This window comes from Plecotus auritus (genome assembly GCF_963455305.1).
Source record: "Plecotus auritus genome assembly, chromosome: X".
Classification (NCBI taxonomy): Eukaryota; Metazoa; Chordata; class Mammalia; order Chiroptera; family Vespertilionidae; genus Plecotus; species Plecotus auritus.
In genome coordinates, this window is record NC_137784.1 from 113,971,244 (window position 1) to 113,988,317 (window position 17,074).

Consider the following 17,074-nt stretch of genomic DNA (forward strand, 5'->3'; position numbering starts at 1 on the left):
CTGGTAGACAGGTAATAATGGTGCATACATTGCAGTCTCAGATATCTCCCTAGAAACTATTTCAAAACAACTCTATGTTGTGGCACATGCATCCTTGCCTTTTCTTATGAACCCAACTCTTTTCCACATATGAGTCAAACCCACCCTTTAAAAGCCAGCTCAGGTACCCCCAACTCCTACAACATTTGTAGGGTATGCCACGCATTTCAGCATAGAATTGGATCAAAGGCTAAGTTCCATTTTCTTTTCTGCCCTTCCCCAATACCACGACACATTCAACTGTGAACTGTAATCTAGACAGTGCAGCTACACAGTGTATGATCACTTGCCAGGCACCCAGTTCTTGCTGATTACAGCCTGTCAAAATGCAGCATTGTTTTGAATTAAAGGGCAAGACGTAGTGAGTTGAATTAAGTAATCTCTAATAGGAAGGTCCAAGTTTTATGATTCTAGGAATCTACTTTGGCAATTAATTTTTGTGGAGGCCCTTTTATAAAACTGGGAAATCATATTCAGCAGAGAAGAAAAACAACTGCCAAGGGGAAACACTGGTTACAAATTTGGTAATTGATATGAAATACTGCTACTGAGTCATCAAGAATTAACCTCTTCCAAGATTATATGGGAAATAATGATGCCACATCATTGGCTAGCACTTTTATTGTTTTGTTTTTTACACTTAAATTTTTATTTCTTTTGGAGTTTATTCTGGTGGAATGCTCAATCCCACTTCCTTTTTCCCCCCTAGATGTCCATCTAATTGATTTCATGCTATTTATTGACCACTATTTTGAGATGATATCTTTATCATATACTAAATTCCTGGATGTATTTGCATCTGTTTCTGTACTTCTGATTCTTTTCCATTGGTCTATTCATGGGCAAATACCACACTGTTGGAATTTTGGGGTTATATATTTTAATATTGGGAAAATTTCCCCCTTTACTCTTCTTTTAAAGAGTTTTCATAGCTATGCCTATTTCTCCATATGAATTCTAGAATCAACTTACCTAGGTAAAAAAAAAAAAGATACCAAAACCACTTGGTATTCTTATTGGAATCATGTTAAATTTATATAACTTAGAAATAAAGGAAATCTTTATGATGTCAAGAATATACATATCCAAGAATATCCCGATGTCTTCCACTTGTTCAAGTCTAGTTTTGTGTTTACCAGGAGTATCTTTTAGTTTAAAGGTTTTGAGACTTTTTAAAGATTAAACCTAAGGCTTTTTAGTTTAGTTTTTTTGCTATTATATTATTAAATCTCCTAACTTGTGTTTGTTTGTATACATACATGTATCCATGTAACCTTGGATTGGGGTAGGGTTTTCTATGATTCAAAACACAGAAGTCATAAAAGATTAATAAATTCAACTACCCCAGAATAAGTTTTGCATGCTAAAGACACCATAAACCAAGTCAAGAGAAAATTATAAACTGAAAGGAAATATTTGCAACTCATATCACAAATAGCTCCTACAAGTCAATAGGAAAAAAAACTCACCCACCCACCAGAAAGCAGGGGTTGGGGGACAAAGGATGCAAATAAATTAGTCTATGAAAAGATATACTCAACCTCACTTATAAGTTAATAAAAATTAAAACTATATGAAATACCATTCCTCATGTATCAGATTGGAAAACACATGGCTAATGAAATGATGAAAGAACAAGCACTCATGCATTGCTGATAGAACTGATCAAGGAGGAACTGGTAAAATGCATTATGCTACAGGCCTTACAAGAAAATACTACGCAGCTGTAATAAAAAAAATGAAGACACTCTTCAATTAATCATATAGAAAGTTCAATTACTGATATAGTGTTAAGTAAAAAAAAAATGCTAGGTGCAGTATAGTATGTAAAACATGCTACCATCCTATATAATAAAAGCCTAATATGCAAATCGACCAAACAGTGGAACAACCGGTCACTATGATGCACACTGACCACCAGGGAGCAGATGCTCAATGCAGGAGCTTCCCCCAGCCTGCAGGCCCCAGTCCAGCCAAGGTGAGTGCCAGTGCGGGCCCCCCAGTCACCCTGCCAGTCACCCCACAGAGGGAGGTGACCAGCAGCGGTGGGAGGGGGGCGTGGCTGAGGGGCAGGGCTAACAAGTGGGTGGTGCCAGGCCAGCCAAGGCGGGTGCCAGTGGGGGCACCCCAATAGCCCCACCGGTTGCCCCACAGATTGGCCCTGATCACCGGCCAGGCCTAGGGACCCTACCCATGCATGAATTTCATGCATTGGGCCTCTAGTTTTTATATAAAAGCATATAAAAATAAGGTTTCCCCCACTCTCTGAAACTATTCTCATTTTTATGCTTTTAAGGAATTGCATCCCTATGAAACCTTTCAAAAGCTGAAATGGTGTAAAGCAAAGAAGCAATTACCTTAGGACACATCTTGCTAATGGGTGCAAGATAATAAATCACACATGCTCAGAGGTCAAAGCTATGGCGGCTTGACGCTGACATGCTGAGTGTAATTTCCAGGTAAGGAGCTTGGTGGGGTCCACTCTTGCTGCTCCGGGTGCATACTGCAAAACAAACATTGAACACTGTTTTTGCTTTTTGCCTTTTTCATAAAAGCAAAAATCCTTTTCAGATCTTTTGGTTAAGGGAAACAAGTATTAATACTTTTGTAAAAGAAGTGGCATAAAGTAAACTTTCCAAAAGCAGGGGATACCAGTATATATGTATTTGGATAAAGAAACAATAGCATGTTTAAACTAATAAAAGTGATCACTTGTAAGGTGATGAGTGGACAGGGAATGGGTAGAAAGGGATGGAGAGGAGTAACTTTTCACTATACACCTTTTTATTTTTTTATTTTTGAAGCACGTGACCGTTACTTTTTCAATAATTAAAAATATTAGCTGCTTTGGTAAATTAAGAAATTTAAGATATTTAAGCTCACGTTTTGCTCATTTTTTTCTATTTAACCCACAGGAATAGGAGATAGTTTAGGAATTAAGAGAGCTAAAACTTTTGAGTTCCTCAGAGTAACGCAAATAAAATGTGTAAATCAATGTGAAACTTGTGTCTCCATTTTCTTTTATTTTTTAAGTACCTTATTTTTATTACAATGTGTTATCACATACATATACATGCGTGCACATGCATGTGCACACATGCCCATACACACACGCACGCACACACACACACACACACACAGGATTTAAGATGGACAGAGAAACAAGGATAGCCTCCAAACAGGTTTTTTTACAAAGTTCAAAATAGATTACATTGACATTTATGTGCTTTCCATTCATTACACAATGTATAGACATGATCCTTTTAATCATTTATGCTCCCTAAATGGTTAAACCAATCAGGATTTTCTGTGAAAGAGTATATGTAAAAGCTTTTAGGTTAGACTCAAAGAACTGTTTCCTGCTAAAACCAACCTCAGGCATACATTTTGTCTTTACATATACTCCTTGAGAATACTACAGTAGCAGTGCATAAGTTCATTCTGTAAAAAGATCTGAAAAAAGAATTGAGACTCTTAATGCATTGTGCTCTCAGATAAAAATCCTAAGTATGACAGTAACAGTTAAAACTGCATATATGTGTTAGAGATCAGAAGATGCTATAAAGAAATGTAAATAGTTGTGCTTCAGGAACTTTTTCATAAAGTTGTCTTAATAATAAATATAAACTTAAAAATGTCTCGGTGACTGATATAAAATAGACACAGATATCAAGGATTTTATATACTTGGCTTAGGGTTTAAAGGTGAAAAATTATCTCCACATAAACCATCTGGTATCTGGTAATCCCAACCTGGCCTAGTCTCTTACAGTCAGGCAAGAGGCTGGGGAGAAAAAAATAGATTTTTCCTCCTGTTATCCAGAGGTAAAGCCAAGGTGAACCACTAACTAAACACATGCCCAACTTCCTTTAGATTTCTTAGACCAAATAAGAGAGGTCAGCCTACTTTTATGAGGTTTAAAATAACCCCACATGTTTGGTGTCTGGACCACAACCTATTCTGTAATTCAGAAGATGAATTAAATATGTCCTGTCTTCTGTGAGCCCTAGGATAAGCATGATTCCTCAATACTTTGTGCTTTATATAAAAAAAAAAACCTCCACACATTAACTGTACAACTCTTATTTCAGAAACACCATAGCAACTGTTTATAATAGAAGCCAAGGTATAATTTACATAGTAATGTTGATGTTTGTAGCAAGGAAATAAATGTAATTTTATTTTTAGGCTAGTCAGTTTGCTGTTTTAGGCCTTTAACTAACTTTGAAGGACACATGAGCCTAACAATTAAAGTAAATTTAAAGTGAATTAGCAAAAAGATGAGAAAATAACAAATGTTTTAATTAAAGTCTTTTGCACAATAGGTTTAGATATAAAAAGAATTTCTTCAAAGAATTTCCTCAGTGTTACTCAGAAGCATCCTGGTGTGTGTGTGTTTTTTTATAACATAATGTGCTGGAGTCCTTTGAATAAAATTATAAAGTAATTTAAAATATATATTATATATTTATAATCACTGTAAATCATTCAATAGTTTATAGCATATTAATGGAGTGAAATAGAGATAAAAGGCAGTCCACATTCATATTTTCAAGATAAATTTACTTCAGAAGTCAATTGAATTCCTTGATCATGTTCTAAATATAGCCATTGTGATAAGACCTGAAAGAAAAGAAAATGAAGAACAGTTAAAGACATGCATTTTACAAAATTTTCCATTCAATAAGCAATTGTTTAGCCCTCAATGAGCAAATAAAATACAGCACATAGGCAGGTACTCTACCAAGAGCTTTAAGTCAATTTGAATTTAGTTGATATTATACAGAAGAAATCCAATTTATAGCAAAGGGCAGTCACTGGATGTATTTAATGTCTAAACATAGTTAATTTTTTAACCTCCCATTTTATCCAATCACTTCAGCTATATGTGCCATTGAAGTGTCAGTAAAGCCAGTTGACTTCATCAACAAAAACTTTGTGGGCCTATTTGCATCCCAGGGCCCTAGGGCCACAAAGAGACAGAAGTGGAGTACTCTTGAAGAGATTCCATACATAAAACCATAAAAAAATTAATAAAATGTTCAGTCCTAAATGAGTGGTTAAAAACTACAAATGTGGGACTGGGGCAGTCAGAAAACATACCCCAAAATGTAAAGCTGAAATAAGCCTCAAAGATGAACATAAAAGATACAGAACAGTGAGATGGGCAGACATTCAAGTGAGGGAAGGGCAAGGGCAAGGGCATGGAGATACTAGTAAGACTGGGACTCTCGATGAGCTTTTCAGGGATCAATAAGTAACCTAACCACTCTAATTAAGGATTTATATAGGGCAGCAGCTAGACAAGAGTAGCTCAGAAAGATCTCAAACAGAGCATGAAAAGTCTGAAATGCCAAACTATAGATTTATACTTCATTTTATAGATTATGGTAAGCGTGGGGAACATCCAGCCAGCAGACCATATAAGGCCCTCGAAATCATTTTGTCTGGCCCTGCCAAGGTATTAGGGTTACTTAATTAAATGTTTGACCAAATATAACAGGCTAATTTTTAAGCTGATACTTTTGTATGGCCCAAGAATCCTATATAATAAAAGCCTAATATGCTAAGTGTCTGGTAGTCCAGTCGGCCATTCAACCAATCAAAGTGTGATATGCTAATGATATGCTAAGGCCATTCAACTGCTTGCTATGACGTGCACTGACCACCAGGGAGCAGACAATCGGTCAACCAGTCACTATGATGTGCACTGACCACCAGGGGGTGGAGGCTCTGACTGGAAGGTTAACTTGCTGCTGGGGTCTGGCTGATCAGGACTGAGCAAGACAGGCTGGACACATCCTGTAGCCCTCCCATGGTCCCTCCCAGGCTGGCCAACCTCCCACACCCCTCCCTGGCCCCGATCATGCATTGGTGGGGTCCCTCGGCCTGACCTGCGCCCTCTTGCAATCCTGGCTGAGGGACCCCCTACCGAGTGCACAACTTTCGTGCACTGGGCCTCTAGTGATGTTATAAATATACAAATGTCCCTTGGCAGTAAAAAGGTTCCCCACTCCTGGACTATGGGGAAACATTGAAGGTTTTTGAGCAGGAAGTGTTGGTAGTGAAACCAAAACAGGAATGGAAAGCAATCTGACAGCAATATAATAGATGTGTGTGGTGTTTTTTTTTTTTGGTGGGGGGGAATAATGGGAAAAGACAGAAATAGGAAGAGAAGGTACACAGTCAGAAGATAGGGAGACAATTTAGAAAACAATTTTGAAATTAGAAAGAGAATGAACCAGCCTGGCTAGTGTGGCTCAGCAGTTGAGCATCAACCCAGGAACCAAGAAGTCACCAGTTCAATTCCCAGTCAGGGGACATGCCCAGGTTGTGGGCTTGATCCCCAGTGGGGGCCGTGCAGGAGGCAGCCAATTAATGACTTCCTCTCTCATTGATGTGTCTATCTCTCTATCCCTCTTCCTTCTCCTCTAAAATGCAATAAAAATATTTTTTAAAAAATGAGAGTGCACCAAGGAATACTGAAAAGAGTTGGCATCTCAGAAGAGATGAGAGACTCTGAGCAAAGAGTCATTCATCACCAGAACCTTAATCCTTCACACATTAGGCAGGTACTGAATAAATGTTCCATTGAACTAATTATAAATTTTCAAATCAGGATGACTGAAAAAATTCCTTAACAGGAAAAAGGGGAACTGATTTAAAGAGAAAAGTTCATTACCCAGCCTGTGTTGCTCAGTGGTTGAGTATCAACCTATGAACCAGGAGGTCACGGTTGGATTCCTGCTCAGGGCACATGCCCAGGCTCGATCCCCATTGGGGGGCATACAGAAAGCAGCCAATCAATTATTCTCTCTCATCATTGATGTTTCTATCTCTCTCTCCCTCTCCCTTCCTCTCTGAAATCAATAAAAATAAAGAGAAAGTTTCACAATATTAAACAAGGCTGCACTGTTCATCTCTATCACTGTATATACTTTGTCTAAGTGTTCCCTAGGATCAATTCCTTGAAGTAGAAAAGCTGTATCATGGGATATATGCATTTTACACATGTTTTATGCCATTGTAAGTCAGTAAAAATAAGATAATTGAATAAATACAGTATCAGGTACTAGATAAATAAGCTAAAAAGAACTAAATGTGAGTCAAAAATTAAATCTTAAAATGTACTTGGCCTCAACATGTTTTTAAAGCAATCTTTTATGTTTTGATTAAAAAAAATCAAACCAACACCACCACCATCATCCAATATACATAAGACCATCACTACCACCTCCAAGCCATACATATTGCCTACACATATGCCCCAAATCTTTAAAATGCTTACCTAAGATGTAAGCAGCCACTAATTTTTGATTCACACTTAAGTGGAGGTAGAGAGGCACCAGCGATTCCACATCCCCCAGTGTAGGAAGCATCAGAGCTGCAATGCACACCACTCCCAGGAAGACAGTTAGTAAACTAGGTCCTGAGGAGACAGTTCTGTTTTCTGTAAAAAAGACAAAAATCCCTGAGCTTGCTTCCAAAAACAACTTAGACAAAAGTTTGTTCACATATACTGTCCACCATTCACCAGGATTCTGGTTTTGTCTAACTTCTCTGACTCTTTCTCCATCATTCCCATTCCATAGGGACCTATCTGCTGAACTTATCTGGAAGCCCATACTTCTCTGAGTCATAGGGTGGAATGTTGAAACAGCATTGTGAGGTAGTGGGTTCCTATTGAAAGGCTACTATCCTTCCACACACTCTCCTCACCGTAATCGGTAGAACGTGTTCAAGCATGTATCAGCTGTGTATGTTTATAAATTGTATGCACAAATACTGTCCTATTACACTTAATATAAAACATACAAATAAAATTTTTAAATAATGGGCTAAAAATAGACATTGAAATTCTGATGTTTCTTCCTGTACCCTAATGGATTGCTTATGTGTACTTCTTTCTGAAACACACTGCACTAGAGCTCCACTACTTACAGGGATGGGCAAACTTTTTGACTCGAGGGCCACAATGGGTTCTTAAACTGGACCGGAGGGCCGGAACAAAAGCATGGATGGAGTGTTTGTGTGAACTAATATAAATTCAAAGTAAAGGAGCGGAGGGGAGAGCAAGAGAACTGGATAGAACAGCCGGATCCGGCCCGCGGGCCGTAGTTTGCCCACGGCTGTCTAGAAGTATCTTACGTAGGTCTCCAGACATTTGGTCCTAATAACTACAGTATCCTGCTAATAATTTTGAAAATGTTAAGGCAGCAAAAAGACACTATTTGAGTGTTTTAAAGCTGCCTATGAAAACTCTTGCCCTCTGCTCTACTCCCATTTATAGCAAAGAAGAAAGCAGCAGAAACAATATTTGGCAAATATTATGATAAGTGAAACAAACCAGTCACAGGCAAATACTGCAAAATTACACTTAAATGAAGTGTCTAGAATAGTCAAAGTCACAGAAGCAGAGAGTAGAATGGTGGTTGCTAGGGGTTGGGGGTGTTTGAGATGGGAGTTACTAATCAATGGACATAAAGTCTCAATTATGTAAGATGAGTATGGTCTAGAGATCTGCTGTACAACATTGTACCTATAGTGAACAATAGTGTTTTGTATACTGAAATATTTGTGAACAGGGTAGATCTTATGTTAAGTGTTCTTACCACAATAAAATAAAATTTATAAAGCATTTATTATCGGCCTTACTATTCTACAGTTCTGGGTGTATGTGTACAATATCCATACCCATATTTTTAAGAAACCATGCCCTAGCCAGTTTGGCTCAGTGGATAGAGCATCAGCCTGCGGACTGAAAGGTCCCAGGTTCGATTCCGGTCAAGGGCATATGCCTGGGTTGCAGGCTCGATCCCCAGTAGGGGGTGTGCAGGAGGCAGCTGATCAATGATTCTCTCTCATCATTGATGTTTCTATCTCTCTCTCTCTCCCCCCCCTCTCCCTTCCTCTCTGAAATCAATAAAAATATATTAAAGAAAAAAAAAAAAAAAGAAAGAAACCCATTAAGAGCATTTTCTGTTATTTGGCTTTTCTCACTACCCTTCCTTTCATAAAAGGAATAGCCAACAGCAACATAATCTTTGTCTTTCGTTAATGAAATAATGCTGTTTATTTTATTATTAAATGCAGCTTTTCTAAATTATTAATACTTTAGCTTTTGTGCAAAGTTTAATTGAGCATCGCCAAAACCAGGTAGATGAAAACAAATTCAAATTTTATAGTGATTACTGTTTGAGGTGAAATAATAGCATTAATACCTAAAAACTTGCCCATGAACATAGACATAAGGGTGGTGAAGGCCTAGAGCCTGGAGCGGGGCAGGAATCAAGTGGTGGGGGTTAGGGGGATAAAAAGGGGGACATTTGATGGGGGAAAATACCTCAAAACAAGTCTTGTTTTAGTTAATAAATGAAATTCCTTTACATTTATATTTGTTGCAAAGATATGTTTTCAAGGAAAACATTGACAATTACACTGCTCACTGCAAACCTACAATAGAGATAATTTCAAGTAATCTTTAGTATTTAGAGAAATTCAAAAAACATTTGCATAAATGCTTGTTTTTCAAAATGGAAATAGCTCTCTCTTTTTTTAAAATCCTCACCTGAAGACATGCTGAGAGGGAGGGAGGGAGGGAGGGAGAGAGAGAGAGAGAGAGAGAGAGAGAGAGAGAGAGAGAGAGAGAGAGAGACATCGGTCAGTTGCCTTCCGTAAGTGCCCCATTGGGGATGGAACCCACAACCCAGGTATGTGCCCTGACCAGGAATCAAACTGGCAATCTTTTGGTGCACAGGATGATGCTCAATCAACTGAGCCACTCCGCCTGGGCAGGAAATAGCTCTTTTTATGATTGTTGTAAAAATTTTATAGAGATACAGAAATCATAAAGGTTCCTATGTAATCTCATCTTCCTGGAAAGAACACTATTTGCAGCTTGCTACAGATCCTTTTGGATTTTATTAATGCCCATATAAACATGTAAAATAATTTTTACATAAATGAGACTATAATACACTGTTATAATATTATACTATAATATACTGTTCTGTACCTGTTTTTTCTCACTTGGGAATATATTTGAACCCTTAGGAATATATTTGAACCTCTTTCTATGTTAATATGTAACCATCTATCATTCTATTAGAACCTTGTATATACTTGCCTGGCATCCCATCTCACAAACATTTGTAATTTAATCAGTCCCCAACTGATAGACATTTATATCCTTTTCAACCATTTACTATTATAAATAATAATGAGCCTAATTTTCTTAAGCCAGAGTGCACTGACTCAACCATTGCAAAGACATAGTTCATTAGTAATGTAATTAAGACAAACCCACTAAGATTCAGCTGCATCTTTTTAATAACCTGGGCTGTAATATTATGTAAAAGTATGCTTTGTGGGTTTCCCTTAGTTAAATTTCTACTAAATTAATATATACATGATTATATTTATGTGCATACACAAGTCCTAGAAAGTAACATGGAACATTTAATCAGCATATTTGTTAAGTGTATGAGATTATAAGGGCTGCTTCCTTTTTAAACTTTATTTCCATATGTTTTTAGACAATAAACTCGAGGAAAAAATCTCATTTTTACTGCTTTACAATACATTTAAAAATCCGAATCTTTCATGAGCATAGCCTTTGACCATTTTCCAGCTAGTTCAAAGAGCCTCACAAAATTGTTGTATTGATAACATGTCTAATAAACACTTTCCCAGCTAAAGACATGAAAAAAATAATACCACTTCAAAATCTCTCAGAAAACAATCTCAATTTGTTTCAAAATTTTAGTCCAGTCCTAGCCAGTTTGGCTCAGTGAATAGAGCATTGGCTTGTAGACTGAAGGGTCCCAGGTTCAATTCCGGTCAAGAGCACATGCCTGAGCTGTGGGCTTAATCTCCAGTGCGGGGCGTGCAGGAGGCAATCGATCAATGATTCTCTCTCATCATTGATGTTTCTGTCTCTCTCTCCCTCTCCCTTCCTCTCTGAAATCAATAAAAATATGTAAAAAAAATTTAGTTCAGAAAAACTTAATGGAAAACCTGAGAATCCTATATACTGGAAATCACACATAATTCACTATAGTCATGTGCCAAATCTCATGTTTTGGTCAACTACAGACTGCATATACAACTGTAGTTCCATAAGATTATAATGGAACTGAAAAATTTTTATCACCTAGTGATATTGTAGCCATCACAGTGTTATAGCACAACACATTACTCACACGTTTTTGGTGCTGCTGGTATAAACAAACCTACTGAGCTACCATTTGTATAAAAGTGTAGCACATATAATTATTACAGTACATAATTCTTGATAATGATAATAAAAGATGATGTTACTGGTTTCTGTATTTACTATACTACATATAATTTTTATCATTATTTTATAGTATACTCTTTCTACTCTAGAGTTTGCTGTAAAATAGTATGCCATGTTATGCAGGCAACAGCAGCCTCACAGATCTTATGTTTTCCATGTCTCTTGATTGCATCATTTTCTCTTGTGCTTGATTTAATCTCATGTTGTTTTGTGCATTAACATGCTACACAGGTTTGTAGCCTAGAAGCAATAGGCTATACCATATAGCCTAGGTGTGTAGTAGACTATACTATGTAGGTTTGTGTAGGTGCACTCTATGATGTTTTCCGATGGGGCTCTACAGCAGCGGTTCTCAACCTGTGGGTCGCGATCCACAGGTTGAGAACCGCTAGCAGGGTCACCTAAGACCATTGGAAAACACAGATATTTACATTACGATTCATAACAGTAGCAACATTACAGTTATGAAGTAGCAACGAAAATAATTTTATGGTTAGGGTCACCACAACATGAGGAACTGTATTAAGGGTCGCGGCATTAGAAAGGTTGAGAACCACTGCTCTAGAGTGTCCATAGCAGTGGAAACCTTGTAAGACAAAGAAAGCCAACCCAACAGACCCTACCAAATAAGAAGTTCAGTGAAGCTATAGTCAGCCACAGATTCAACAAACCATTGATTTGCAGTTGGAGGATGCGGAACCCATGATACAAAGGGCCAAATAAGACACTTGAGCAACTGCTGATTTTAGTATTTGAGGGGGGGGTGCGGTTTCTGGAGCCAGTCATCCTTGGGTACAGAAGGAAAATTGTACTCTGTGCCGAGGACATAATGGTACAACAGACAAATAAGAGGCCTGCTTTCATTGAGCTTCCTGACATGGATTTTATTTTTTCAAAACAGAGATCACCACGTGTTATTCCAGAATCACCTAATTTCATTTATTTATCTACTCCAATTTTACAATTAGAAGAATACTTTAATATATTTCAGATACCAAAGATTCAGTATAAAAATAAAGTAAGAATAAAATGCTCAATTAATATACATTGTAATTATTTAGCCTTTCAGATAATTTTTCACCTGAATTCTCATACACTTAAAAATAAAAGAGGATAGCCCTAGCCGGTTTGGCTCAGTGGATAGAGCATCAGTCTGCGGACTGAAGGGTCCCGGGTTCAATTCCAGTCAAGGGCACATGCCCAGGTTGTGGGCTCCATCTCCAGTAGGGGGTGTGCAGGAGGCAGCCAATCAACGATTCTATCTCATTATTGATGTTTCTATCTCTATCTCCCTCTCCCTTCCTCTCTGAAATCAATAAAAATATATTTAAAAATAAAAATAAAAGAGGATAAAAATATAACTAAACTTTTAACTCTTATTCTTGGCTATTAAACTGGTCTGTTAAATACAAATGAGTTCCAATGATCACCTTTTTTAACCATGTGAATGTCATAAGCATCTATAGCCACAAGCAGCGGACCTTTTTTAATTAAATTAAAAATATCATGGCAGTTAACTTAAATTATGAATTTAACATAAAAAATATTCATTTTATGGCCTTTCTTGTTCTAGAGAAAGCACTGTGAAAGGGTAATCTTGAATATCATAAATATTTATAAGTCAGAACAAGACAGGGATGCCCACTCTCACCACTCCTGTTCAACATAGTGCTGGAAGTACTAGCCATTGCTATCAGACAAGAAAAAATAAAAGGCATCCAAATTGGAAAAGAAGTAAAACTGTCCTTATTTGCAGATGACATGATACTGTACATAGAAAACCCTAAAGACTCCATCAATAAATTATTAGACTTAATAAATGAATTCGGCAATGTAGCAGGATACAAAATTAATGCCAAGAGATCTATACACCAATAATGAACTTACAGAAAGAGGGACTAAAAAAGCAATCCCATTTACCATCGCACCAAAAAAAAACTAAGATACCTAGGAATAAACTTAACTAAGTAGGTAAAAGACCAATACACGGAAAACTACACGACACTGAAAAAAGAGATAGAGGAAGACACAAACAGATGGAAGAACATACCATGTTCATGGATTGGTAGAATCAACATCATCAAAATGTCCATACTACCCAAAGCAATCTATAAATTCAATGCACTTCCCATTAAAATACCAACAGCATATTTCACAGACCTAGAACGAACTTTCCAAAAATTCATCTGGAATAAAAAAAGACCCCGAATAGCTACAGCAATCCTGAGAAAGAAGAACAAAGTAGGTGGGATCTCAATACCAGATATTAAGCTGTATTACAAAGCCACTGTTCTCAAAACTGCCTGGTATTGGCACAAGAACAGATATATAGATCAATGGAATAGAATAGAGAACCCAGAAATCGACCCAAATCACTATGCTCAATTAATATTTGACAAAGGAGGCATGAACATACAATGGAGTCAAGACAATCTCTTCAATAAATGGTGTTGGGAAAATTGGACAGATACATGCAAAAAAATGAAACTAGACCACCAACTTACACCATACACAAAAATAAACTCAAAATGGATAAAGGACTTAAACATAAGATGGGAAACCATAAAAATACTAGAGGAATCCATAGGCAGAAAAATCTCTGACATATGCCAAAGCAATTTCTTCACTGATGCTGCTCCTAGGGCAATGGAAACTAAAGAGAAAATAAACAAATGGGACTACATCAAAATAAAAAGCTTTTGCACAGCAAAGGAAACCATCAATAAAACAACAAGAAAGCCCACTGCATGGGAGAACATATTTGCCAATGATATCAATGATAAGGGTTTAATCTCTAACATTTACAGGGAACTCATGCAGCTTAACAAAAAGAAGATAAACAACCCAATCAAAAAATGGGCAACTGATATAAATAGACACTTTTCGAAAGAAGACAGAAGGAAGGCCAAGAGACATATGAAAACCTGCTCAAAGTCACTAATCATCAGAGAGATGCAAATCAAAACAACAATGCGGTACCATCTCACATCTGTCAGAATGGCTATTATCAACAAATCAACAAATGACAAGTGCTGGTGAGGATGCGAAGAAAAAGGAACCCTGGTGCACTGCTGGTGGGAATGCAGACTGGTGCAGCCACTGTGGAGAACAGTATGGAGTTTCCTCAAAAAACTAAAAATGGAACTCCCATTTGACCCAGTGATCCCACTTCTAGGAATATATCCCAAGAAACTAGAAACAGGAATCAGAAAGGATATATGTACTCCTATGTTCATAGCAGCACAATTCACCATAGCTAAGATTTGGAAACAGCCTAAGTGCCCATCAGCAGATGAGTGGATTAAAAAACTGTGGTACATCTACACAATGGAATACTACGCTGCGGTAAAAAAGAAGGAGTTCTTACCATTTGTAACAACATGGATGGAGATGCTAAGTGAAATAAGCCAGGCAGAGAAAGATAAATATCACATGATCTCACTCATTTGTGGAATATAATGAACAACATAAACTGATGAACAAAAATAGATCCAGAGACAGAGAAACATCATTCAGAACGTCAAACCTCCGGGAAGGTAGGGGACAGTGGGCGTAAGGGGTAGAGATCAACCAAAGGACTTATATGCATGCATATAAGCCTAATCAATAGACACAGACAACAGGGGTGTGGGGGCATGAATGGGAGGTGGGGGGTAATGGGGGAATAAGGACACATATGTAATACCTTAATCAATAAAGAAATTAAAAATAAATAAATAAATATTTATTTATTTTTTTTATTAAAAATATATTTTATTGATTTTTTACAGAGAGGAAGGGAGAGGGACAGAGAGCTAGAAACATCGATGAGAGAGAAACATCGATCAGCTGCCTCCTGCACACCACCCCCTGGGGATGTGCCCGCAACCAAGGTACATGCCCTTGACTGGAATCAAACCTGGGACCCTTCAGTCCGCAGGCTGACGCTCTATCCACTGAGCCAAACCGGCCAGGGCATAAATAAATATTTATAAGTCAACTTAATATTAATCTAAGGTCAACGTGGCATTTGACAAAGGGTCTCTTTCAGCTTCAAAATAAGAAAAGCTGGTCCTGTCAATCAATAACAGTTGCTGAGAAGAAATCAATCTACTAGTGACTACCCAGTCCCTAGTTTTGTTATCACCAGAAAATCTGGGCACTCCCTACATGGACTGAGAAGCCTTGCCTACAGTAAATCAAAGAGGCATTACTCCCTGTGTTATCAAAATAAACATGCTAAGATGAACAGACTGATAGGGAATCTATGAATTAATATAATGACAAGTAGACTTTATGTGACAATTTCAAGGGCAGCTGCTATCACGTTTACATATCACTATCAAAAAGTTCCCATAATTTTCTATGGAAAATTTATCTACCTCCTCTTTTAATGGGGTTGGAGGGAGATAATGAAAAATTAAGAAGGAGAGGGAAAGATGTCCAGAGTTGAAGATGAGGATACTGTCAATGTTGAAAGAATATATCATAACACTTCTATATATCTAAGCTGGAAGGAAGTGGGGAATAGAGAGGGATTGAATCAATAGCCCACAGGGGATATTATAATCTACTTAGTTTAATTAACTTCAACTTTAATGACTTTTTTTCAAAAATAATATAAACAGTGCACCAAGCTTGGCCTGTTGCCAAACACAATCTCTCTCTCCTTCTTTAAACTAATTAAATGAGAAAGGATATAGAAAAGTCACAGAAACAAGAGTATATAATTGCCAAACTGTGATAGCATTATAAAGTACAGTGCCTGCACTCTCAGGTTTTATAGATTTAAATGTTATGGGAACATTTGCCTTCTCCTTACAGCATCCTCTAGTCCTCACCTCTGAAAGTCCAGCTCTAGGCCTCGGCTCGATTTTAGGTACCTGATCTCTAGGTTCTGTTTCAAAAGTAGTTGATTAGTTTTAAAGCAACAGATTATTTTTCTAGTAATTATTCTTGGCTCTCTGATTATTTTAAAGTTAGAAATGTGTAAGACCTCAAAAGAGCTTTAAAAACAACCCAAAATTACCTGGTTGAAAAGACTGCTCAAAAAATAAGCTATCACTTAATGGTTCCTTTATTCTTTTTTCCTCTTCTTCCTTTTGTTGCTCTTTTGCAGAAGGGAGAAGAGTAGCCACAACCTCTTTCCTTCCTAAAGCCTTTCTCTGGCTTTGTTGGGAAACTTGGAGACGGAATTTGTCTATTACTCCATAGTGACAGGATCGAACATCTCTATGACGAATCACACTGAAAACATTAAAAAATAACAAATGCTGTTTAGGTTTCAGGGGGCCTGACAAACAGAATTCAGCAAGAGATTTCATACATTAAAATAATATTAACTGATTTTAACCAAATATTCAAATACAGAGATTTGCTGATGAGGCTTTTAAAAAAATCACAGTATAACCCAAAAGGAAATGGGTACTGCTGAAATATTTGATGAAAGCACATACTCTAAAACAGAGAATAAAAGTAAAATATGATGGGCAGCTCTAGCCAGTTTGGCTCAGTGGATAGAGCATCGGCCTGTGAACTGAAGGGTCCCGGGTTCAATTCCGGTCAAGGGCACATGCCCAAGTTGTGGGCTTTTAAAAAAATGATGGGCAAAGAAAATTCCTTTTGGCAATGACTTTTTTTCTGGATATCTGAATATAGTAATATTTACTAAATAAGATATATGAAATTGTTTTTTCCTCCACAAAAGTCTCATAAATTTTCTATTGCCACTTGTTCAAAAATATTAACACATTTTAC

General features: G+C 37.2%; 1 protein-coding gene across 3 annotated transcripts in view; it reads right to left on the reverse strand.

The window, feature by feature from the left end:
* Positions 1–698: 698 nt before the first annotated feature.
* Positions 699–17,074, reverse strand: part of MOSPD1 (motile sperm domain containing 1) — a 35,197-nt gene continuing 18,821 nt past the window's right edge. For 2 of the 3 annotated variants that reach the window (XM_080651944.1, XM_080651946.1), the window contains 3 exons: positions 16,347–16,564; positions 7,328–7,489; positions 3,076–4,662 (listed from right to left, as the gene is read on the reverse strand). In XM_080651944.1, the coding sequence (XP_080508070.1) occupies positions 4,631–4,662; positions 7,328–7,489; positions 16,347–16,564 (412 nt within the window). In that variant the 3' untranslated portion in view covers positions 3,076–4,630. Of the gene's footprint in view, positions 2,543–3,075; positions 4,663–7,327; positions 7,490–16,346; positions 16,565–17,074 lie in introns of those variants that run through there. The other variant, XM_080651945.1, reaches the window with a different exon arrangement.